The sequence below is a fragment of the Coregonus lavaretus genome (genome assembly GCF_964263955.1).
Source record: "Coregonus lavaretus genome assembly, chromosome: 22".
NCBI lineage: Eukaryota > Metazoa > Chordata > Actinopteri > Salmoniformes > Salmonidae > Coregonus > Coregonus lavaretus.
Genome location: NC_140009.1, coordinates 48670 through 72914, shown reverse-complemented (window position 1 = coordinate 72914; position 24245 = coordinate 48670). Strand labels below are relative to the sequence as shown.

General features: G+C 45.1%; 1 protein-coding gene across 4 annotated transcripts; it reads right to left on the bottom strand.

The window, feature by feature from the left end:
* Positions 1–283: 283 nt before the first annotated feature.
* LOC311149556 (non-structural maintenance of chromosomes element 3 homolog) lies at positions 284–23365 on the bottom strand. 4 transcript variants are annotated; one of them, XM_084186730.1, is made up of 10 exons: positions 23275–23365; positions 22969–23036; positions 22722–22841; positions 22591–22654; positions 12992–13166; positions 11600–11679; positions 11379–11421; positions 8613–8675; positions 6739–6853; positions 284–548 (listed from the first exon to the last, which is right to left on the bottom strand). In XM_084186730.1, the coding sequence occupies exons 2-10, from the start codon at positions 23023–23025 to the stop codon at positions 432–434; spliced, it is 834 nt and encodes a 277-aa protein (XP_084042856.1). In that variant the 5' UTR covers positions 23026–23036; positions 23275–23365; the 3' UTR covers positions 284–431. The 4 variants fall into 4 exon arrangements, with proteins under 4 accessions (XP_084042856.1, XP_084042858.1, XP_084042857.1 ...); XM_084186732.1 differs by having other exon boundaries at positions 22722–22835; XM_084186731.1 differs by having other exon boundaries at positions 23306–23358.
* Positions 23366–24245: the final 880 nt, after the last annotated feature.

Here is a 24245-nt window from a genome sequence, read left to right as displayed (position 1 = left end):
TGTACTGGCTGCTATTGTACCTGCTTGTTGCGTCGTGTATCTTATCTATCTTAGTAATTAACCCCACATCTACTAATAAACGGGGACTATGCATAACCAAAACACGACTAAATCGTCTCCTTGTGTGAGTCTTAATGTGTGTAAAAGAAAAGCAAGCCAGTCCCAATTCGATCCCCTTGACCTTAACCCTTCAATGTTTGTATATCTGAACGGTCTGGATAGGTAGAACCAGGTCCCACCGTCTTGCAGATCTACCAACAAAGACGGAGACATTGAGGGTAAATAAAATTAGTACAAAATCATTTTATTGTTGGACTTGACAAATTAAAAACAATGTCACCTTAAATGAATATAACAATGACTGAATGAACTGGTCTGTGATTCACTCTTCTTCTTTCACTGACAGAACAGTCCAACAGAGGGGAGTATCTCTATCTCTGGCTAGCGCTGGCGCTCGTGTTAGCGGAGGTGATAACTGCCGGGGCGGCGGGAGGGGCGGTGGCTTCTCTGTACTGCTGAGTCCAGCTCTGAGGATCCTGTCCATGGAGCTGACAGACAGGAGAGAGGACAGACAGGAGAGAGGACAGACAGGCGAGAGGACAGACAGGCGAGAGGACAGACAGGAGAGAGGACAGACAGGAGAGAGGACAGACAGGAGAGAGGACAGACAGGAGAGAGGACAGACAGGAGAGAGGACAGACAGGAGAGAGGACAGACAGGAGAGAGGACAGACAGGAGAGAGGACAGACAGGAGAGAGGACAGACAGGAGAGAGGACAGACAGGAGAGAGGACAGACAGGAGAGAGGACAGACAGGCGAGAGGACAGACAGGAGAGAGGACAGACAGGAGAGAGGACAGACAGGAGAGAGGACAGACAGGAGAGAGGACAGACAGGAGAGAGGACAACCTCAGTTATATAGCTACAGTGCCTAGTGAAAGTCTACACACCTTTGCAAAGTTTACATTTTGTTGCGTTACATTTCTAATCTAAAAAGAGATTAAATAAAGATCCCCCCCACCCCCCACAATCTACTCCACAATTTCAAAGTAAAATTAATTAATTTCAGAAAAATTCTATAAACTAGAAAAGTACACTTCCTGAAGAAAATGTGGTGTGTTTGCTGGTTTAAAGTAACACATTATAGCACTGGTTATAGATGAAAAGATTGATTGATTGAATGACTGGATATGATAAAATAGCCTGAACATGTGAAATTTAGTTTGGTGTATCTAGCTTAAAACAGTCCAAGAGTTACTGTTGGCAAGTTATTTTATGCAAATGTATATATCGTTATAGATCAATATTTTAAAATAATTTGAATTTAGGATAGCCTGAACATGAGAAAGTTGGTTTGGGGTCTCTAGCTTGAATGGTTCAGGAGTTACTGTTGGTGGGTTATTTGATGTAAATCCCATAGTTATAGTTGATAAAAGTTTTAAAGAATTTGAAGTAAGGATAGCCTAAAGGTTTTAAAGTTGTTCTTCTAGCTAGCCAAGGACCGTTTTAAATAGCTATCTCTGTATGTCTATGGCTCTCATTCAAAATGTTCATTTATGCACTATAAATGGTATCAAACATCTGAATGCAAGTAATCTAAGTTGGGTCAGTCTAAACATCCCAATGTTGGTTTGGAGTTGATAGCTTCTAAGTTGGGTCAGTCTAAACATCCCAATGTTGGTTTGGAGTTGATAGCTTCTAAGTTGGGTCAGTCTAAACATCCCAATGTTGGTTTGGAGTTGATAGCTTCTAAGTTGGGTCAGTCTAAACATCCCAATGTTGGTTTGGAGTTGATAGCTTAGACAGTGAAAGAGGCAATAGATATAGATGTGTTTATTACCATTCAAGTCTATGGGCCATTTTTTGCCATTTAAATGCATTGGGAGCTCATTTACATATTGTTGTAATTCAAAAAGTGAAAATGCTGTAAAAAAATAAATAAAAATCCCAAGCAATCTGAGTTAGGTCAGTCTGGACATTTGGAAGTTGGTTTCATGTTAATATCTTAAATTGTTTTCTAGAGCGTGCAGAAGAAGTCAAATACTAAGTGTGTGGTCAGTAGTTGTGACCAGTAATTGTGGTCAGGAGTGGTATTGTGGTCAGTAGTTGTGGTCAGTAGTTTAGTGGTATTGTGGTCAGTAGTTGTGGCCAGTAATTGTGGTCAGTAGTTGTGGGCAGGATTGGTGTTGTGGTCAATAGTTGCGGTTCAGTAGATGTGTAGTTGTGGTCAGTAGTGATTTGTAGTTTTGTAGTTGTGGCTCAGTAGTTTTTTTAAACGTTTTTTAAAATTTTATTTCACCTTTATTTAACCAGGTAAGCCAGTTGAGAACAAGTTCTCATTTACAACTGCGACCTGGCCAAGATAAAGCAAAGCAGTGCGATTAAAAACAACAACACAGAGTTACATATGGGGTAAAACAAAACAAAGTCAAAAATACAACAGAAAATCTATATACAGTGTGTGCAAATGTAGCAAGTTATGGAGGTAAGGCAATAAATAGGCCATAAAATAGTTTAAGTAAAGATTCACCCATTTTGAATGTTATATTGTTTTTGTGCATCTCTGAGTGATGTTCTATTGATTCCCTGGGTCATTTCATGTTTTCATCTGTATCTGAGTTATTGGTGTTCAAGCACACAGAAATTCGGCCAGTATGACGTAGTGATAAAGCCGCTCTCGCTACACGAAGTTAATAGGAAGGAGAAAAAATAGATTGCGAAAACGACTATCACCAGATTTCAATACTGGACGACGTCATAACTCGGGAAGATGTCTTCTCTCGAAATGAGCCATTGGTCATATTTTTGCGATATTCCCACCTTGAGAAATATGTAATTTAAGAGGGTCTAGCACCTTTCTCCTATTTGTCTGCCTCTTCAGTCCAGGGTGCATTGCATGGTGCCGTTGCCAGAGATATTAGAGAAAGGAGATAGGAATCCCATTGGGCATTAATGGAGGAACGGATAACACCCCACCCAGCAGACTGTCGACCAATCGCGTTCATGTTGTCATGCTGTGTCACGCAATCCCTTCTCAAAGTCAGGGTATGAGTCGAGAAACATGCCTATTTTCCTCGAAAGTACGTAAATGTCACGATCCCAACGCTATACAATATTACAGATATCAAGTTAATTATTTCACATCTCTGAAAAGATGTATGATGTTGTACTTCTTGTTGACAAAATTCATGCTAATGTTGGGTTTTTGAGCTAGCGCCCAATTGACTCCCATTCACTCCTTGTCCCAGAATGCACTGCGCGGCACATTGATGTAGCATGGGAAAAGTACACAATGGGCGTTAATACAATTCCAATGGAGTTTCCCATTTCCTCAAAAGTATCTCTGCCATTGCAAATGTCAGACTCCACTCTGTGAGGCACATCGATCTGCAGGTTAAACATGGTGAGATTGTAGACTCCTAAATTGATAGTGCAGTTTTTTTAGGCGATTTTACAGCTAACTAGCTACTTCACATGCTGATATTGTCTTTGGTATTATTGTGTGTAGCTACGTTTGCTAGCTAGCCAGCCAGCCCATAGACAGCATTGCATTGTGGATTTTGTAGTCGACTTGAGCTGCTACAGATTTCCACATCAATTTTCACGTTGCTGCCAACCTTATAATGCCAAAATGAAACATTTGTTCACCAAAATAATTGTTCACATATTAGTGTTATTTAACACTGTAAATTATAGGAATTAGTAGTTTTGGTTGGATTTTCCCTTCAATTATGTGTATGCTTCAGTAGTTTTGTGGGTCAGGAGTTGAACAAAGTGCGATGAGAAGTTATCGAGTGAAGTATGAAGCGAGTGATCGGAGGAGGAGCTTCTCTCTATCCAATCAGAGGGGTACACCCCGCCCTTTTCTTTACAGACAGGCAAACTAGCCAGTTGAGTTATTTAGAGCCCATAGCACGATCCTGAGAAGGAGGACGAAGCAAGTAGGCAGAGCCCTGAACAGGCATTCATTTTAAGCCCTACCCATGCCCTCGACGTTCAGGCCCTACCCTACCCTGGCCCAATTGCTTCTGCCAAATTTAAGGCAAGGTCCTGCTGAAACCAGAAATAACTTCCTCCGTTAGTAAATCCATTAGCTGCTCCTGTCTGTCTGTCTGTCTGTCACCCGATCGCTCCCTGCCACAGGCAGCTCGTTCTGCCTGCTCATGGCGGCTCGGAGGGAGTTTCCATAGCAACGGTTCCCAGTTGGGCTGCTCTGCTCAATGAAGAGAAACGGCGCCTACAGAAAGTGTTCACACCGCTTTTTCCACATGTTGTTGTGTTTCAGCCTGAATTTAAAATAGATTAAATTGAGATTGTGTCACTGATCTACACACAATACCCCATAATGACAGTGGAATTTTATTTGTAGACATTTATTAAAATTAAAAACTGAAATGTCTTGAGTCAATAAGTATTCAACCACTTTGTTATATTAAGCCTAAATACGTTTAGGAGTAAAAATGTGCTTAGCAAAGAGCATAATAAGTTGCACGGACTCATTCCGTGTTCAATAATAGTGGCTAACATGATTTTTGAATAACTACCCCATCCCTGTACCCCACATATACAATTATACAGTGCATTCGGAAGGTATATAGACCCCTTGACTTTTTCCACATTTTGTTATGTTACAGCCTTATTTTAAAATGGATTCAATTGTTTTTTCCCATCAATCTACACACCATACCCCATTATTACAAAGCATAAACAGGTTTTTAGAAATGTTATCAAATGTATTTAAAATAAACTGAAATATCACATTTACATAAGTATTCAGACCTTTTACTCAGTCCTCTGTACTTTGCTCTGTTCATCTTTCCCTCGATCCTGACTAGTCTCCCAGTCCCTGCTGCTGAAAAACATCCCCACAGCATGATGCTGCCACCACCGTGCTTCACCGTAGGGATGGTGCCAGGTTTCCTCCAGACGTGACGCTTAGCATTCAGGCCAAAGAGTTCAATCTTGGTTTCATCAGACCAGAGAATCTTGTTTCTCATGGTCTGAGAGTCCTTTAGGTGCCTTTTGGCAAACTCCAAGTGGGCTGTCATGTGCCTTTTACTGAGGAGTGGCTTCCGTCTGGCCACTCTACCATAAAGGCCTGATTGGTGTAGTACTGAAGAGATGGTTGTCCTTCTGGAAGGTTCTCCCAACTCCACAGAGGAACTCTGGAGCTCTGTAAGAGTGACCATCGGGTTCTTGGTCACCTCCCTGACCAAGGCCCTTCTCCCCCAATTGCTCAGTTTGGCTGGGCGGCCAGCTCTAGGAAGAGTCTTGGTGGTTCCAAACGTCTTCCATTTAAGAATGATGGAGGCCACTGTGTTCTTGGGGACCTTCAATGCAGCAGAAATGTTTTGGTACCCTTCCCCAGATCTGTGCCTCGACACAATCCTGTCTCAGAGCTCTACGGACAATTCCTTCGACCTCATGACTTGGTTTTTGCTCTGACATGCACTGTCAACTGTGGGACCTTATATAGACAGGTGTGTGCCTTTCCAAATCATGTCCAATCAATTGAATTTACCACAGGTAGACTCCAATCAAATTGTAGAAATATCTCAAGGATGACCAATTGAAACAGGATGCACCTGAGCTCAATTTCGAGTCTCATAGCAAAGAGTCTGAATACGTATGTAAATGTAATATTTCAGTTTTACATTTTTAATAAATTTGCTAACATTTCAAAAAACCTGTTTTCGCTTTGTCATTATCGGGTACTGTATGTAGATTGAGGGAAAAAATGAATTTAATCAATTTTAGAATAAGGCTGTAACGTAACAAAATGTGGAAAAAGTCAAGGGGTCTGAATTTGTGGACAACTACAAATACCTAGGTGTCTGGTTAGACCGTAAACTCTCCTTCCAGACTCACATTAAGAATCTCCAATCCAAAGTTAAATCTAGAATCGGCTTCCTATTTCGCAACAAAGCCTCCTTCACTCATGCTGCCAAACATGCCCTCGTAAAACTGACTATCCTATCGATCCTTGACTTCGGCGATGTCATTTACAAAATAGCCTCCAACACTCTACTCAGCAAATTGGATGTAGTCTATCACAGTGCCATCCGTTTTGTCACCAAAGCTTCCATATACTACCCACCATTGTGACCTGTATGCTCTCGTTGGTTGGCCCTCACTACATATTCGTCGCCAAACCCACTGGCTCCAGGTCATCTATAAATCACTGGTCCTCTGTAGCTCAGCTGGTAGAGCACGGCGCTTGTAACGCCAAGGTAGTGGGTTCGATCCCCGGGACCACCCATACACAAAAATGTATGCATGCATGACTGTAAGTCGCTTTGGATAAAAGCGTCTGCTAAATGGCATATTAAATTAAATTAAATGTTAATAGCTAAATAATGTGTTTTATCTGTTTGTTGTTGACTTTTATATAAATGCAGAATTTGTAAGCTAAGCTGACATATGGAATTGTTTTAAGATACTATGGATCATTTGACTATTTGAGTTGGAATTTTAGGACCCCTTTAGGTCTCCCCAAAATAATAATAATAAATAAATAAATATATATATATATATATATATATATATATATATATATATATATATATATATATATATATATATATATATATATATATATATATATATATATATATATATATATATATATAGAGAGAGAGAGAGAGAGAGAGAGAGAGAGAATTTGGCATTTACTACTATAGACCAGAGAAACCTATTGAACACATTCATTAATGTCAAACAGGAGGCGGCAGTGTCTCACCTGTCCAATGAACTCCAGTACTTTGACCTTTGACACCTCCATGTCCGCCCTCTGACCCCAACGGAACTCAAACTCCAACGGCTCCGTGTGTGGAATTCGCACATACTCCAGATACCTACACACAAGTTTAGTCTATTCATTTGACGGGGAGTTGAATCATTTGACGGGTAGTTGAATCATTTGATGGGTAGTTTAATCATTTGATGGGTAGTTGAATCATTTGATGGGTAGTTGAATCAATTGATGGGTAGTTGAATCAATTGATGGGTAAAAAGTATTTAGAGAAATACCAGAGGTCCAAGAATAGATCAGCACATTTTATAAAGTCGACTACTCAGTCAGTCTCTGGTTATCACACACAGATACAGTGAGGGAAAAAAGTATTTGATCCCCTGCTGATTTTGTACGTTTGCCCACTGACAAAGAAATGATCAGTCTATCATTTTAATGGTAGGTTTATTTGAACAGTGAGAGACAGAATAACAACAACAAAATCCAGAAAAACGCATGTCAAAAATGTTATACATTGATTTGCATTTCAATTAGGGAAATAAGTATATGACCCCTTCTCAATCAGAAAGATTTCTGGCTCCCAGGTGTCTTTTATACAGGTAACGAGCTGAGATTAGGAGCACACTTTTAAAGGGAGTGCTCCTAATCTCAGTTTGTTACCTGTATAAAAAGACACCTGTCCACAGAAGCAATCAATCAATCAGATTCCAAACTCTCCACCATGGCCAAGACCAAAGAGCTCTCCAAGGATGTCAGGGACAAGATTGTAGACCTACACAAGGCTGGAATGGGCTACAAGACCATCGCCAAGCAGCTTGGTGAGAAGGTGACAACCGATGGTCCGATTATTCGCAAATGGAAGAAACACAAAAGAACTGTCAATCTCCCTCGGCCTGGGGCTCCATGCAAGATCTCACCTCGTGGAGTTGCAATGATCATGAGAACGGTGAGGAATCAGCCCAGAACTACACGGGAGGATCTTGTCAATGATCTCAAGGCAGCTGGGACCATAGTCACCAAGAAAACAATTGGTAACACACTACGCCGTGAAGGACTGAAATCCTGCAGCGCCCACAAGGTCCCCCTGCTCAAGAAAGCACATATACAGGCCCGTCTGAAGTTTGCCAATGAACATCTGAATGATTCAGAGGAGAACTGGGTAAAAGTGTTGTGGTCAGATGAGACCAAAATCGAGCTCTTTGGCATCAACTCAACTCGCCATGTTTGGAGGAGGAGGAATGCTGCCTATGACCCCAAGAAACCATCCCCACCATCAAACATGGAGGTGGAAACATTATGCTTTGGGGGTGTTTTTCTGCTAAGGGGACAGGACAACTTCACCGCATCAAAGGGACGATGGACGGGGCCATGTACCGTCAAATCATGGGTGAGAACCTCCTTCCCTCAGCCAGGGCATTGGAAATGGGTTGTGGATGGGTATTCCAGCATGACAATGACCCAAAACACACGGCCAAGGCAACAAAGGAGTGGCTCAAGAATAAGCACATTAAGGTCCTGGAGTGGCCTAGCCAGTCTCCAGACCTTAATCCCATAGAATATCTGTGGAGGGAGCTGAAGGTTCGAGTTGCCAAACGTCAGCTTCGAAACCTTAATGACTTCGAGAAGATCTGCAAAGAGGAGTGGGACAAAATCCCTCCTGCCAACAAGGGTTTTGCTACCAAGTATTAAGTCATGTTTTGCAGAGGGGTCAAATACTTATTTCCCTCATTAAAATGCAAATCAATTTATAACATTTTTGACATGCATTTTTCTGGATTTTTTAGTTGTTATTCTGTCTCTCACTGTTCAAATAAACCTACCATTAAAAGTATAGACTGATCATGGAGTGGAGAGAGACTCACCTCTGACGGACAAACTCATCAGTAACGACCTTCTTCACGTCTCCAAAGATTTCGTGTCTCTCCCTGGGGGGGGGGGGGGGAAATCACAACAGTTAACACACAGATCATCCTTTAACCTTTAACCTCACTCCACAGCTTGAATGTCTTTCTGTGGCGCAACTGGACATAAGTACGTGTGTTTGAGAAGCAGAGGATGGAACCCAGTGACGGGCCGGGACGGTGAAGGAAGAAGCAGAGGATGGAACCCAGTGACGGGCCGGGACGGTGAAGGAAGAAGCAGAGGATGGAACCCAGTGACGGGCCGGGACGGTGAAGGAAGAAGCAGAGGATGGAACCCAGTGACGGGACGGTGAAGGAAGAAGCAGAGGATGGAACCCAGTGACGGGCCGGGACGGTGAAGGAAGAAGCAGAGGATGGAACCCAGTCACGGGCCGGGAAGGTGAAGGAAGAAGCAGAGGATGGAACCCAGTGACGGGACGGTGAAGGAAGAAGCAGAGGATGGAACCCAGTGACGGGCCGGGACGGTGAAGGAAGAAGCAGAGGATGGAACCCAGTGACGGGCCGGGACGGTGAAGGAAGAAGCAGAGGATGGAACCCAGTGACGGGACGGTGAAGGAAGAAGCAGAGGATGGAACCCAGTGACGGGACGGTGAAGGAAGAAGCAGAGGATGGAACCCAGTGACGGGCCGGGACGGTGAAGGAAGAAGCAGAGGATGGAACCCAGTGACGGGCCGGGACGGTGAAGGAAGAAGCAGAGGATGGAACCCAGTGACAGGCCGGGACGGTGAAGGAAGAAGCAGAGGATGGAACCCAGTGACGGGACGGTGAAGGAAGAAGCAGAGGATGGAACCCAGTGACGGGCCGGGACGGTGAAGGAAGAAGCAGAGGATGGAACCCAGTGACGGGCCGGGACGGTGAAGGAAGAAGCAGAGGATGGAACCCAGTGACGGGCCGGGACGGTGAAGGAAGAAGCAGAGGATGGAACCCAGTGACGGGCCGGGACGGTGAAGGAAGAAGCAGAGGATGGAACCCAGTGACGGGACGGTGAAGGAAGAAGCAGAGGATGGAACCCAGTGACGGGACAGTGAAGGAAGAAGCAGAGGATGGAACCCAGTGACGGGCCGGGACGGTGAAGGAAGAAGCAGAGGATGGAACCAAGTGACGGGCCGGGACGGTGAAGGAAGAAGCAGAGGATGGAACCCAGTGACGGGCCGGGACGGTGAAGGAAGAAGCAGAGGATGGAACCCAGTGACGGGCCGGGACGGTGAAGGAAGAAGCAGAGGATGGAACCCAGTGACGGGACGGTGAAGGAAGAAGCAGAGGATGGAACCCAGTGACGGGCCGGGACGGTGAAGGAAGAAGCAGAGGATGGAACCCAGTGACGGGACGGTGAAGGAAGAAGCAGAGGATGGAACCAAGTGACGGGCCGGTGAAGGAAGAAGCAGAGGATGGAACCCAGTGACGGGCCGGTGAAGGAAGAAGCAGAGGATGTAACCCAGTGACGGGACGGTGAAGGAAGAAGCAGAGGATGGAACCAAGTGACGGGCCGGGACGGTGAAGGAAGAAGCAGAGGATGGAACCCAGTGACGGGACGGTGAAGGAAGAAGCAGAGGATGGAACCCAGTGACGGGACGGTGAAGGAAGAAGCAGAGGATGGAACCCAGTGACGGGACGGTGAAGGAAGAAGCAGAGGATGGAACCCAGTGACGGGACGGTGAAGGAAGAAGCAGAGGATGGAACCCAGTGACGGGCCGGGACGGTGAAGGAAGAAGCAGAGGATGGAACCCAGTGACGGGCCGGGACGGTGAAGGAAGAAGCAGAGGATGGAACCCAGTGACGGGCCGGGACGGTGAAGGAAGAAGCAGAGGATGGAACCCAGTGACGGGACGGTGAAGGAAGAAGCAGAGGATGGAACCCAGTGACGGGACGGTGAAGGAAGAAGCAGAGGATGGAACCCAGTGACGGGCCGGGACAGTGAAGGAAGAAGCAGAGGATGGAACCCAGTGACGTTTCGGGACGGTGAAGGAAGAAGCAGAGGATGGAACCCAGTGACGGGCCGGGACGGTGAAGGAAGAAGCAGAGGATGGAACCCAGTGACGGGCCGGGACGGTGAAGGAAGAAGCAGAGGATGGAACCCAGTGACGGGCCGGGACGGTGAAGGAAGAAGCAGAGGATGGAACCCAGTCACGGGCCGGGACGGTGAAGGAAGAAGCACAGGATGGAACCCAGTGACGGGCCGGGACGGTGAAGGAAGAAGCAGAGGATGGAACCCAGTGACGGGCCGGGACGGTGAAGGAAGAAGCACAGGATGGAACCCAGTGACGGGCCGGGACGGTGAAGGAAGAAGCAGAGGATGGAACCCAGTGACGGGCCGGGACGGTGAAGGAAGAAGCAGAGGATGGAACCCAGTGACGGGCCGGGACGGTGAAGGAAGAAGCCGAGGATGGAACCCAGTGACGGGCCGGGACAGTGAAGGAAGAAGCAGAGGATGGAACCCAGTGACGGGACGGTGAAGGAAGAAGCAGAGGATGGAACCCAGTGACGGGCCGGGACGGTGAAGGAAGAAGCAGAGGATGGAACCCAGTGACGGGCCGGGACGGTGAAGGAAGAAGCAGAGGATGGAACCCAGTGACGGGCCGGGACGGTGAAGGAAGAAGCAGAGGATGGAACCCAGTGACGGGCCGGGACGGTGAAGGAAGAAGCAGAGGATGGAACCCAGTGACGGGACGGTGAAGGAAGCTATACTGCTAAGCTACACACACTTACCCTGGATCAACTCTCAGCTTCTTCAGTGTGTTCCACACCATACCTACAAACACAAAGCATGATGGGACATCTCAGTGAGGGGGGGGACATCAATAAGTGGGGTGGACAGACAGGAATTGGAAAATATTTATTTTTTACAAAAATACAGTTGTGGCCCCCTATTTTGCCCCAAATTGGCTACACTGGTGTCAGAAGTGGGATAGGGCCAACGGAACACTCACTCTCCTTGACCACACCCCCCTTCATGAAGACGATGCTGAGGATTACGAAGAGTAGACCGGTCTTTGGATTACTGGGACTCCTGTATATACACACATACACACACACACAGGTAAACATCCATATATGTAGCCTTGTACAAGAAATAGTAGTGTTTCTGTAGGGAGACAGCTTGATGTACAGTACACCCCCTGGACAGGACACTAGTCCATCTCCTGTTTCTGTAGGGAGACAGCTTGATGTACAGTACACCCCCTGGACAGGACACTAGTCCATCTCCTGTTTCTGTAGGGAGACGGCTTGATGTACAGTACACCCCCTGGACAGGACACTAGTCCATCTCCTGTTTCTGTAGTGAGACAGCTTGATGTACAGTACACCCCCTGGACAGGACACTAGTCCATCTCCTGTTTCTGTAGGGAGACAGCTTGATGTACAGGACACCCCCTGGACAGGACACTAGTCCATCTCCTGTACTGGGGGAGGTGGTTCTCCCACTAGCTGCTCCACACAGTGACTCAGTGACCTACATGTTGAGAGGTTCAGTGACCTACATGTTGAGGGGTTCAGTGACCTACATGTTGAGAGGTTCAGTGACCTACATGTTGAGGGGTTCAGTGACCTACATGTTGAGGGGTTCAGTGACCTACATGTTGAGAGGTTCAGTGACCTGCATGTTGATAGGTTCAGTGACCTACATGTTGAGAGGGTCAGTGACCTACATGTTGAGAGGGTCAGTGACCTACATGTTGAGAGGGTCAGTGACCTACATGTTGAGGGGGTCAGTGACCTACATGTTGAGGGGGTCAGTGACCTACATGTTGAGAGGTTCAGTGACCTACATGTTGAGAGGGTCAGTGACCTACATGTTGAGAGGTTCAGTGACCTACATGTTGAGAGGTTCAGTGACCTACATGTTGAGGGGGTCAGTGACCTACATGTTGAGGGGTTCAGTGACCTACATGTTGAGGGGTTCAGTGACCTACATGTTGAGAGGTTCAGTGACCTACATGTTGAGAGGTTCAGTGACCTACATGTTGAGGGGTTCAGTGACCTACATGTTGAGAGGGTCAGTGACCTACATGTTGAGAGGGTCAGTGACCTACATGTTGAGGGGTTCAGTGACCTACATGTTGAGGGGGTCAGTGACCTACATGTTGAGGGGGTCAGTGACCTACATGTTGAGAGGTTCAGTGACCTACATGTTGATAGGTTCAGTGACCTACATGTTGAGGGGTTCAGTGACCTACATGTTGAGAGGTTCAGTGACCTACATGTTGAGGGGGTCAGTGACCTACATGTTGAGAGGTTCAGTGACCTACATGTTGAGAGGTTCAGTGACCTACATGTTGAGAGGTTCAGTGACCTACATGTTGAGAGGGTCAGTGACCTACATGTTGAGAGGTTCTCCTTCCAGCTGCTCCAGTTTGTTGATGAGGATGTAGATGTGGTTCTTAGAGTCGATCTCCACCAGCTTCAGCCCAAACACCGTCTCAAACACACGGCCTACCCTCTTTATTATCTCAGGGTAGATGTTCCTGTAGTCCTTCACAACATGTTTCACTATGTCTGGAGAGAGAGCGAGAGGGGCAGAGAGAGAGGGGGAGAGAGAGAGGGGGAGGGGCAGAGAGAGAGGGGGAGAGAGAGAGGGGGAGAGAGAGAGGGGGAGAGCGAGAGGGGGAGAGAGAGAGGGGGAGAGCGAGAGGGGGAGAGAGAGGGGGAGAGAGAGAGGGGGAGAGACAAGATCAAATCAAGCTTTATTTATACAGCACATTTCAGACATTGAACGCAACACGATGTGCTTCACAGGTCAAAAACGAATAAAAACAATGAAAATAAAAACTAAAATATTCAAATATGTCCACAGTGTCGGCCCCCATCAGGTTCTCTGTCAGGCTATACCAGAGGCTGGGGGCATAGTAACTAAAGGCTGCCTCTCCATGCCTCTTGGTCCTGGGTTTGGGATAGTTAAAACGCCAGTGCCAGAGGACCTGAGGGACCTACTGGGTACATAACTTAAAAGCATGTCTGCATGTATTGGGGTGCACAATCGTGGATTGATTTAAAAACCAATAGAAGAATCTTTAAATTAATTCTAAAACTCACAGGCAGCCAGTGCAGAGACCTTATAACCGGTGTAATGTGTGCTCTCCGTCTGGTCTTGGTCAGTACCCGTGCTGCAGCATTCTGTATGTTTTGCAGTTGACCAATGGCTTTCTTGGGTAGACCAGACAGGAGAGCATTACAGTAGTCAAGCCTGCTTGTAATAAAAGCATGGATGAGTCTCTCTGTATCAGCCTGAGAGAGAAACGGCCGCACCTTGGCAATGTTCCTCAGGTGGTAAAAAGCTATTTTGGTCACATTCCTGATGTGCGATTCTAAATTGAGTTCAGAATCTAAAATAACACCTGGGTTTTTACCTGATGTTTTATCTTTATTGCCTGTGAATTAAAATCTGCGGCCAGATTCTCTCTCTGTGCTTTGGCTCCAACTATAAGTACCTCAGTCTTGTCTTGATTTAGCTGGAGGAAGTTGTGAGCCATCCAAGCGTTTAAATCACTAATACAGCCTAATAATTTATCCGTGGAGCTAAAATCCTCTGGAGACACAGAAATGTAAAGTTGTGTATCGTCTGCGTAGCAGTCACAATCAATGCTGTGCTTTCTGATAATGCTGGCAAGGGGTAACATACAGTGCATTCAGAAAGTATTCAGACCCCTTCACTTTTCCCACATTTTGTTATGTTACAGCCTTATTCTAAAATGGATTAAATTACAATACCTCAATTTACACACAATACCCCATAATGACAAAGCGAAAACAGGTTTAGAAATATTTGCTAATGTATTACAAAATTAAAACAGAAATACCTTATTTACATAAGTATTCAGACCCTTTGTAATGAGACTCGACATTGAGCTCAGGTGCATCCTGTTTCCATTGATCATTCTTGAGATGTTTCTAAAACTTGATTGGAGTCCACCTGTGGTAAATTCAATTGATTGGACATGATTTGGAAAGGCACACACCTGTCTATATAAGGTCCCACAGTTGACAGTGCATGTTAGAGCAAAAACCAAGTCATGAGGTCAAAGGAATTGTTCGTAGAGCTCCGAGACAGGATTGTGTCGAGGCACAGATCTGGGGAAGGGTACCAAAAAATGTGTGCAGCATTGAAGGTCCCCAAGAACACAGTGGCCTCCATCATTCTTAAATGGAAGAAGTTTGGAACTACCAAGACTCTTCCTAGAGCTGGCCGCCCGGCCAAAATGAGCAATTGTGGGAGAAGGGCCTTGGTCAGGGAGGTGACCAAGAACCCGATGGTCACTCTGACAGAGCACCAGAGTTCCTCTGTGGAGATGGGAGAACCTTCCAGAAGGACAATCATCTATGCAGCACTCCACCAAGAATGAACGGAGCAAAGTACAGAGAGATCCTTGATGAAGTCCTGAGCGCTCTGGAGCAGGTTCACAGACTGGGGCGAAGGTTCACCTTCCAACAGGACAACAACCCTAAGCACAAAGCCAAGACAATGCAGGAGTGGCTTCGGGACAAGTCTCTGAATGTCCTTGAGTGGCCAGAGCCTGGACTTGAACCCGATCGAACATCTCTGGAGAGACCTGAAAATAGCTGTGCAGCGACGCTCCCCATCCAACCTGACAACCTGATAGAGCTTGAGAGGATCTGCAGAGAAGAATGGGAGAAGCTCCCTAAATACAGGTGTGCCAAGCTTGTAGCATCATACCCAAGAAGACGAGGATGTAATCGCTGCCAAAGGTGCTTCAACAAAGTACTGAGTAAAGGGTCTGAATACTTATGTAAATGTCATTTCATTATTTTATACATTTGCAAAAATTTCTAAAACCTGTTTTTGCTTTGTCATTATGGGGGTATTGTGTGTAGACTGATGAGGGGAAAAAACGATTTAATCCATTTTAAAATAAGGCTGTAAAAGTCAAGGGGTCTGAATACTTTCCGAATGCACTGTATATTAACTGAACAGTACCGGACCGAAAATCTAACCTTGTGGAACACCACGTGATATGTATTTTCTCTGAGTTATGTTCACCAAGGGTGACAAAAAACTCGACTGGTTAAAAAGGTCCTAAACCAAATTAGAATTGGACCGGAGAAGCCAACCACCTCTCCAGTCTGTCCAGAAGGACATCATGGTCAACAGAGGCCAACCCACCTCTCCAGTCTGTCCAGAAGGACATCATGGTCAACAGAGGCCAACCCACCTCTCCAGTCTGTCCAGAAGGACATCATGGTCAACAGAGGCCAACCCACCTCTCCAGTCTGTCCAGAAGGACATCATGGTCAACAGAGGCCAACCCACCTCTCCAGTCTGTCCAGAAGGACATCATGGTCAACAGAGGCCAACCCACCTCTCCAGTCTGTCCAGAAGGACATCATGGTCAACAGAGGCCAACCCACCTCTCCAGTCTGTCCAGAAGGACATCATGGTCAACAGAGGCCAACCCACCTCTCCAGTCTGTCCAGAAGGACATCATGGTCAACAGAGGCCAACCCACCTCTCCAGTCTGTCCAGAAGGACATCATGGTCAACAGAGGCCAACCCACCTCTCCAGTCTGTCCAGAAGGACATCATGGTCAACAGAGGACAACCACCTCTCCAGTCTGTCCAGAAGGACATCATGGTCAACAGAGGCCAACCCACCTCTCCAGTCTGTCCAGAAGGACATCATGGTCAACAGAGGCCAACCCACCTCTCCAGTCTGTCCAGAAGGACATCATGGTCAACAGAGGCCAACCCACCTCTCCAGTCTGTCCAGAAGGACATCATGGTCAACAGAGGCCAACCCACCTCTCCAGTCTGTCCAGAAGGACATCATGGTCAACAGTGGCCAACCACCTCTCCAGTCTGTCCAGAAGGACATCATGGTCAACAGAGGCCAACCCACCTCTCCAGTCTGTCCAGAAGGACATCATGGTCAACAGAGGCCAACCCACCTCTCCAGTCTCTCCAGAAGGACATCATGGTCAACAGAGGCCAACCACCTCTCCAGTCTGTCCAGAAGGACATCATGGTCAACAGAGGACAACCACCTCTCCAGTCTGTCCAGAAGGACATCATGGTCAACAGAGGCCAACCCACCTCTCCAGAAGGACATCATGGTCAACAGAGGCCAACCCACCTCTCCAGTCTGTCCAGAAGGACATCATGGTCAACAGAGGCCAACCCACCTCTCCAGTCTGTCCAGAAGGACATCATGGACAACAGAGGCCAACCACCTCTCCAGTCTGTCCAGAAGGACATCATGGTCAACAGAGGACAACCACCTCTCCAGTCTGTCCAGAAGGACATCATGGTCAACAGAGGCCAACCCACCTCTCCAGTCTGTCCAGAAGGACATCCTGGTCAACAGAGGCCAACCCACCTCTCCAGAAGGACATCATGGTCAACAGAGGCCAACCCACCTCTCCAGTCTGTCCAGAAGGACATCATGGTCAACAGAGGACAACCACCTCTCCAGTCTGTCCAGAAGGACATCATGGTCAACAGAGGCCAACCCACCTCTCCAGTCTGTCCAGAAGGACATCATGGTCAACAGAGGCCAACCCACCTCTCCAGTCTGTCCAGAAGGACATCATGGTCAACAGAGGCCAACCCACCTCTCCAGTCTGTCCAGAAGGACATCATGGTCAACAGAGGACAACCACCTCACCAGTCTGTCCAGAAGGACATCATGGTCAACAGAGGCCAACCCACCTCTCCAGTCTGTCCAGAAGGACATCCTGGTCAACAGAGGCCAACCCACCTCTCCAGTCTGTCCAGAAGGACATCCTGGTCAACAGAGGCCAACCCACCTCTCCAGAAGGACATCATGGTCAACAGAGGCCAACCCACCTCTCCAGTCTGTCCAGAAGGACATCATGGTCAACAGTGTCGAATGCAGCACATAAATCCAAGAGGACAGAGAGCTGTTTGGCATCTGTGTTGGCTCTAAGATAATTTACCACTTTAACTAAGGCTGTCTCTGTGCTGTGGTGGGCCTGAAAACCAGATTGGATTTTTTTTTATAAATACAGTTGGCACTAAAAACATTTTTTAAACCAATTTCTCCAGAATTTTGCTTAAGAATGGAAGGCTGGGGATAGACCAAAAAATTGCTAAGAGCTGAAGAATCTAGATTACTTTTCTTCAGAAGGGGTTTCACTATTGCAGTTTTTAGTGCAGTGGGGAAAGTGCCTGTGAACAGGGAGTGATTAACAATAGCTTGCACTTCTTCAGATATGCAATAAAAAACTGTTTTGAAAAAGGTGGTGGAAATCGGAGCGAGGAGGCATGTAGAAGGCTTAAATTGTGATATATCACTTTCCTGAGCATGTCTGTGTCAACCAGGGAAAATAAATCCATAGTGCCTTTGCGTGGTAGGCTAGGGCACATATCAAACTTCTCATCAGGTGTTGCGTGACTGATACCCAGCCTGATGTTGGTTATCTTAGCTCTCAAATATGCCGCAAACTCATCACATTTAGATGTGGAGGAAAGTTCACATAGGTTTGAGGAGGTAGGATTTATCAGGCCATTAATGGTCGAGAAGAGCATTTGAATGATTAGTGATGAAAGAAAGAAAGAAAGAAAGAAAAGGAGCCCTATCAGACAACAGCAAAAAAATTGGCTTTTTACCAAATACTGTACGACAGACCACGTATTCACCCTGCACACCCTAATTGACAAACAAACCAAAACGAAGGCAAAGTCTTCTCATGCTTTGTTGATTTCAAAAAAGCTTTTGACTCAATTTGGCATGAGGGTCTGTTATACAAATTGATGGAAAGTGGTGTTGGGGAAAGAACATACAACATTATAAAATCCATGTACACAAACAACAAGTGTGTGGTTAAAATTGGCAAAAAACACACATTTCTTTCCACAGGGCCGTGGGGTGAGACAGGGATGCAGTTTAAGCCCCACCCTCTTCAACATATATATCAACAAATTGGCGAGGGCACTAGAACAGTCTGCAGCACCCAGCCTCACCCTACTAGAATCTGAAGTCAAATGTCTACTGTTTGCTGATGATTTGGTGCTTCTGTCACCAACCAAGGAGGGCCTACAGCAGCACCTAGATCTTCTGCACAGATTCTGTTAGACCTGGGCCCTGACAGTAAATCTCAGTAAGACTAAAATAATGATGTTCCAAAAAAGGTCCAGTTGACAGGACCACAAATACAAATTCCATCTATACACCGTTGACCTAGAGCACACAAAAACTATACATACCTCGGCCTAAACATCAGCGCCACAGGTAACTTCCACAAAGCTGTGAACGATCTGAGAGACAAGGCAAGAAGGGCCTTCTACGCCATCAAAAGGAACATAAAATTCGACATACCAATTAGGATCTGGCTAAAAATCCTTGAATCAGTTATAGAACCCATTGCCCTTTATGGTTGTGAGGTCTGGGGTCCGCTCACCAACCAAGAATTCACAAAACTGGGACAAACACCAAATTGAGACTCTGCATGCAGAATTCTGCAAAAACATCCTCCGTGTACAACGTAAAACACCAAATAATGCATGCAGAGCAGAATTAGGCCAATACCCGCTAATTATCCAAATCCAGAAAAGAGCCGTTAAATTCTACAACCAACTAAAAGGAAGTGATTCCCAAATCTTCCATAACAAAGCCATCACCTACAGAGAGATTCAATTGGAGAAGAGTCCCCTAAGCAAGCTGGTCCTGGGGCTCTGTTCACAAACACAAACAGACCCCACAGAGCCCCAGGACAACAACACAATTAGACCCAACCAAATCATGATAAAACTAAAAGAGAATTACTTGACACATTGGAAAGAATTAACAAAAAATTGCCCTAAACAGAGAGTACACAGTGGCAGAATATCTGACCACTTTGACTGACCCAAACTTAAGGAAAGCTTTGACTATGTACAGACTCAGTGAGCATAGCCTTGCTATTGAGAAAGGCCGCCGTAGGCAGACCTGGCTCTCAAGAGAAGACAGGCTATGTGCACACTGACCACAAAATGAGGTGGAAACTGAGCTGCAAAATGTATGACCATATTAGACACACATATTTCCCTCAGATTACACATATCCACAAAGAATTTGAAAACAAACCCAATTTTGATAAACTCCCTTATCTACTGGGTGAAAAACCACAGTGTGCAATCACAGCAGCAAGATTTGTGACCTGTTGCCACAAGAAAAGGGCAACCAGTGAAGAACAAACACCATTGTAAATACAACCCATATTTACATGTATTTATTTTCCCATTTGTACTTTAACTATTTGCACATTGTTACAACACTGTATATATACATAATATGACATTTGAAATGTCTTTATTCTTTTGAAACTTCTGAGTGTAATGTTTACTGTTAATATTTATTGTTTATTTCACTTTTGTTTACTATCTACTTCCCTTGCTTTGGCAATGTTAACACACGTTTCCCATGCCAATAAAGCCCTTACATTGAAATGTAATTGAGAGACAGAGAGGAGAGAGATCAACAGTAAGATGCCTATGATTTATGACAGAGCTATTTGTCCTGAGTACTGTTGGTCCTGGGGCCTCTGTAGAGTTAGACTGTTCCCCTGAGTACTGTTGGTCCTGGGGCCTCTGTAGAGTTAGACTGTTCCCCTGAGTACTGTTGGTCCTGGGGCCTCTGTAGAGTTAGACTGTTCCGGAACCTCACTCCCCAGCTTAAAATGTCTCCACTCGCACTACTGAATTTACTACTGTCTGATTGGCTCCTGTCTGATTGGCTCCTGTCTGATTGGCTCCGGTCTGAGTGGACTGATCCATTGTGGAGGACGTGGGGATGGCACAGTCCATCACTAAGACGTGCTACTGAAATTGCATATGGTTATACTATGTAAGAACAATGGTACAACACAAATAAAAATCACATTATAACAAATGCGCTTTCTCCCTAGTATGTGCATAATAGCAAAGTTAACCAGCATATTGGTGTTGAGATCAATACGGCAGCAGCAGAGTTAGGAGAAAACAACCCTTGCCTTAATTGTCTAAGAAAAGTGAGGAGAGAGGAAACCCCAACTTAATTATGTATATAATCAACAGCCTAACTTAAATGGGCCTGGCTTTATAAATCATCCATATACAGAAATAAGACAGATCCTGCTTCTGTTGCCTGTTTGAGTGTTTGTTTAATAGCCTGATGATTCCGAGCCTCAAGCAACAATTTCACAAATTCTGCTGTTTTTAATCTTAGCTGTGTAATAAAAGGCTTTACACTTTTAGAACACGGTATTATTGGAACACGGTATTATTAGAACACGGTATTATTAGAACATGGTATTATTGGAACACGGTATTATTAGAACATGGTATTATTGGAACACGGTATTATTAGAACACGGTATTATTGGAACACGGTATTATTATTGGTGTGAATGGGTGGTCCTCTGTAGCTCAGCTGGTAGAGCACGGCGCTTGTAACGCCAAGGTAGTGGGTTCGATCCCCGGGACCACCCATTCACAAAAATGTATGCACGCATGACTGTAAGTCGCTTTGGATAAAAGCGTCTGCTAAATGGCTTATTATTATTATTATTATATTATTATTATATTATTATATTATTAGAACACGGTATTATTTATTATTTATTTTGTCTACACTGTTACAAATTGTCCAACATTTTATATTTATGATAATAACCGTCCTTTTCCCCTGATCGCCTTCTTGTTCTTATTATTATGATCATCATTATAATAATAAGTCATGTCACTATCATTAGCAGGCTTAGTATAACCACCATCGAGCTGTAGGCCTAGAGCGCATCCTGTTTAGTCTTAATACCGTAACTTACTTAGGCCCATATCTAAATACTTATATAGGCTACTGTATCAATCATCGTTCATGTCGTCACACAGCAATGCAATCAAGCATTTAGAATAGAACAATAGAGTGACCATTGAATAATGAGCGTTAACAATAAATAGGCCTAAACCATTCCATTTTGGAAATTGCATTCACGAATGAATGCGACCGTTTTTAGTCTTTGCTGTAATAAAGGCTTTACACATTTGTTTTACAACAGACTCTCTGGTACACTTATGATTTATTTAGTGTTGTTTACATTGTTCCAAACGGTGAGAAAAATGATATTGTAATCTAACAGCACCTGTTTGGAACACATAATATGCAGCAGAGCTGCTCCTTACCTTCTTGTTCTTGATTTCCAGTATTAGTCAACTAGTCACATTTATCCCACACATCTGACTTTCCCTTTACCTCCTGAGCAACCAGTAAACATTCCCCCGTTTCCAGTTTATTTGTCATGTCCTCTTCATCCATTTTGCTGTCATGTGTTACGGTGTTCAGAGTTTGCTATAACTAATTTATTGATGTGATTATGATATGCTATAGGTCAGGCCCTATTGGTCATGTTCATGTGATGCATACATGTGTCACGTAAAGCGAGGGTTGAGGGAATAGGAAATGTTTTTCCTAAACAAATGAGGGATTTCGGTAACAGAACGTTTTCAGTCAGAAATGGCTGTAGTTACGTTGCAGCTTCAGCAACACGGACAGCGCGATAAACACTGTTGATGTTGTGTGGTGGTCGCTGCAGCAGGCAGGAGAGAGAGACGACGGGTGCTAGTCATAGTCACTCGCGTTGTTTTTAAACACAGCAAGTCTGAGCCCGGCCCGGCACAATCAAATCCTCTAGTCATTTGTGTGTCTTTTAATTATTTCATCAATTGGTGCACTTAAAGCATCATACAAGCTCAGTGCATATAGTTGATTTGATTAAAACACATAGGATGTGTCTATTTATGGAAAAATACATGTTTTAAAATTTGAACAGACGACTCTTGGTCAACCAAGATTTTTTGGGGGTCGGATACAGCCCTAATTGAATTAGTACCTTTTCGTTGGCACAACTGGCTAAGACATTGTTTATCAAGCAGAGGTAGTTGGGGCACAGTAAGGGACCATGAAGGCAGTTGTAGTGTTTCGTCAGCTCCTACCTGCTCTGCGGATGGGGATCTTTTTCTGGTCCTTAACGAAGATGAACTGGACCACCTCAGCTGTCTAGGGAAAGAGAGAGATGGATATGAGGATGTGTGTGTGTGTGTGTGTGTTTGTGTGTGTGTTTTACCTTCAGGTCGACCTGAGCAGGTGTCACTCTGTCCAGACCCTTCTGTACCTGAGACGTACTGGGCTGGGTGAAGGACGGGTCATCCTCATCATCACCTACCAACGCCTCCAAACGCTGGGACTCACAAAGACAAAGACACCAGCATCATCATCAGAAAGGGATGGATAGAGGGATTAGGGTTTTTTAGAGAGAGGGGAATGATGGAGGTATAGAGAGCTAGGGATGGAGGGAGTATGTTGTTAGTTACCCGTGCTCCTTTGTTCTGGGAGCTCTGTGTGTTGGATGCTCTCTTTCTCTGAGACATCACGGCTCCGACTGAGGTGAAGTGGGAAAACAATATCAACAACAACACAAGTGTATCCCCTTCATCTGTCAACTAATGTTAGCTACTAGCTATCTGGCTGGCGTAACGTTAGCTAGCTAGCTAGTGATGGACACACCAAAGCCAGCAAGCTAGCTACCGAAACAAACTGGACAAAATTAGTGTAAAAGAGTTTATCAAAAGCAATCTAAAATGTTGTATTTAAGCCGAGAAAACAGAGAAAATTATTACCGCTAGTAACGTTAGCTTGCTATTCACTCACGGAAAGACTGTTTAGAAACTTCTTCCGCTTCTCAAACTCCCGCTTGGCGAGACGCATGTTGATGACGTACATTCTTCTTATTTTTCCAAAAATGTATATAACTAAACCCAGATAGACCACCACCTGTCGTTTCCAATGGGAACAATGAGTCATAGTGGGCGGAGCCAAGCACGAGTTAGCGAGATTCTATTGGCGCGTTCTAGCATATATCTGCATATTTCCGTTAGGGAACGCCTACTCTGTGAAGTGCGCGTGTGAAATAACACAATTCGCCTTTGCACTCCTTCTAAACAAGTCCACAAAACTTAGTCCACTCTGTTCATAACAGATTATAGTTTTGGGAACAGAAAACTGTATTGAAATCAAATGTTTAATCGATGAGAAAATTTGCAGAATTTCGGCCAAAATCCATCTCGTTCTATCTTCTCCCACTGCCGGCCAGTGGGCTTCCTCTCACTACCATATTTGGCAGTGAGGGAAACGCCAAGCGGATGCTTCACGTTTATACATCCTGGTGAAATATCTGTTTCATTGTTCTATCTGTGCTTCTTCTTCGGACTACAACCTAAAAAGGTGTATTGCTGCCACCAACTGGAGGGGTTGAAAAAACAAGGTAAAAATAAAATCCATACGTGATAGGAAAACTAACTTAATCCACCCAAATAAAAATAGTACATTGACATAACCAAAACAAAACTCCCATTTCTTCCTTCCTTCAAATCTCCATATCTCCCTTCTCGGGCTCTAGGGCCTGAGGGGGTGGGACGGCTTGTGACAATACTCCATGCAACTCCTCCGCTGAGAAATCTTTCAGCCCCAGGAACCGCTCCGTCGCATCCACAATGATTTCTATCTTCCTGGACCTCCTCTCCACCTTGGCAGTGCCATTAATAACCATAGCTATAAAGGCCACAAAGTCCACATTCTTAACCTTCAAAAT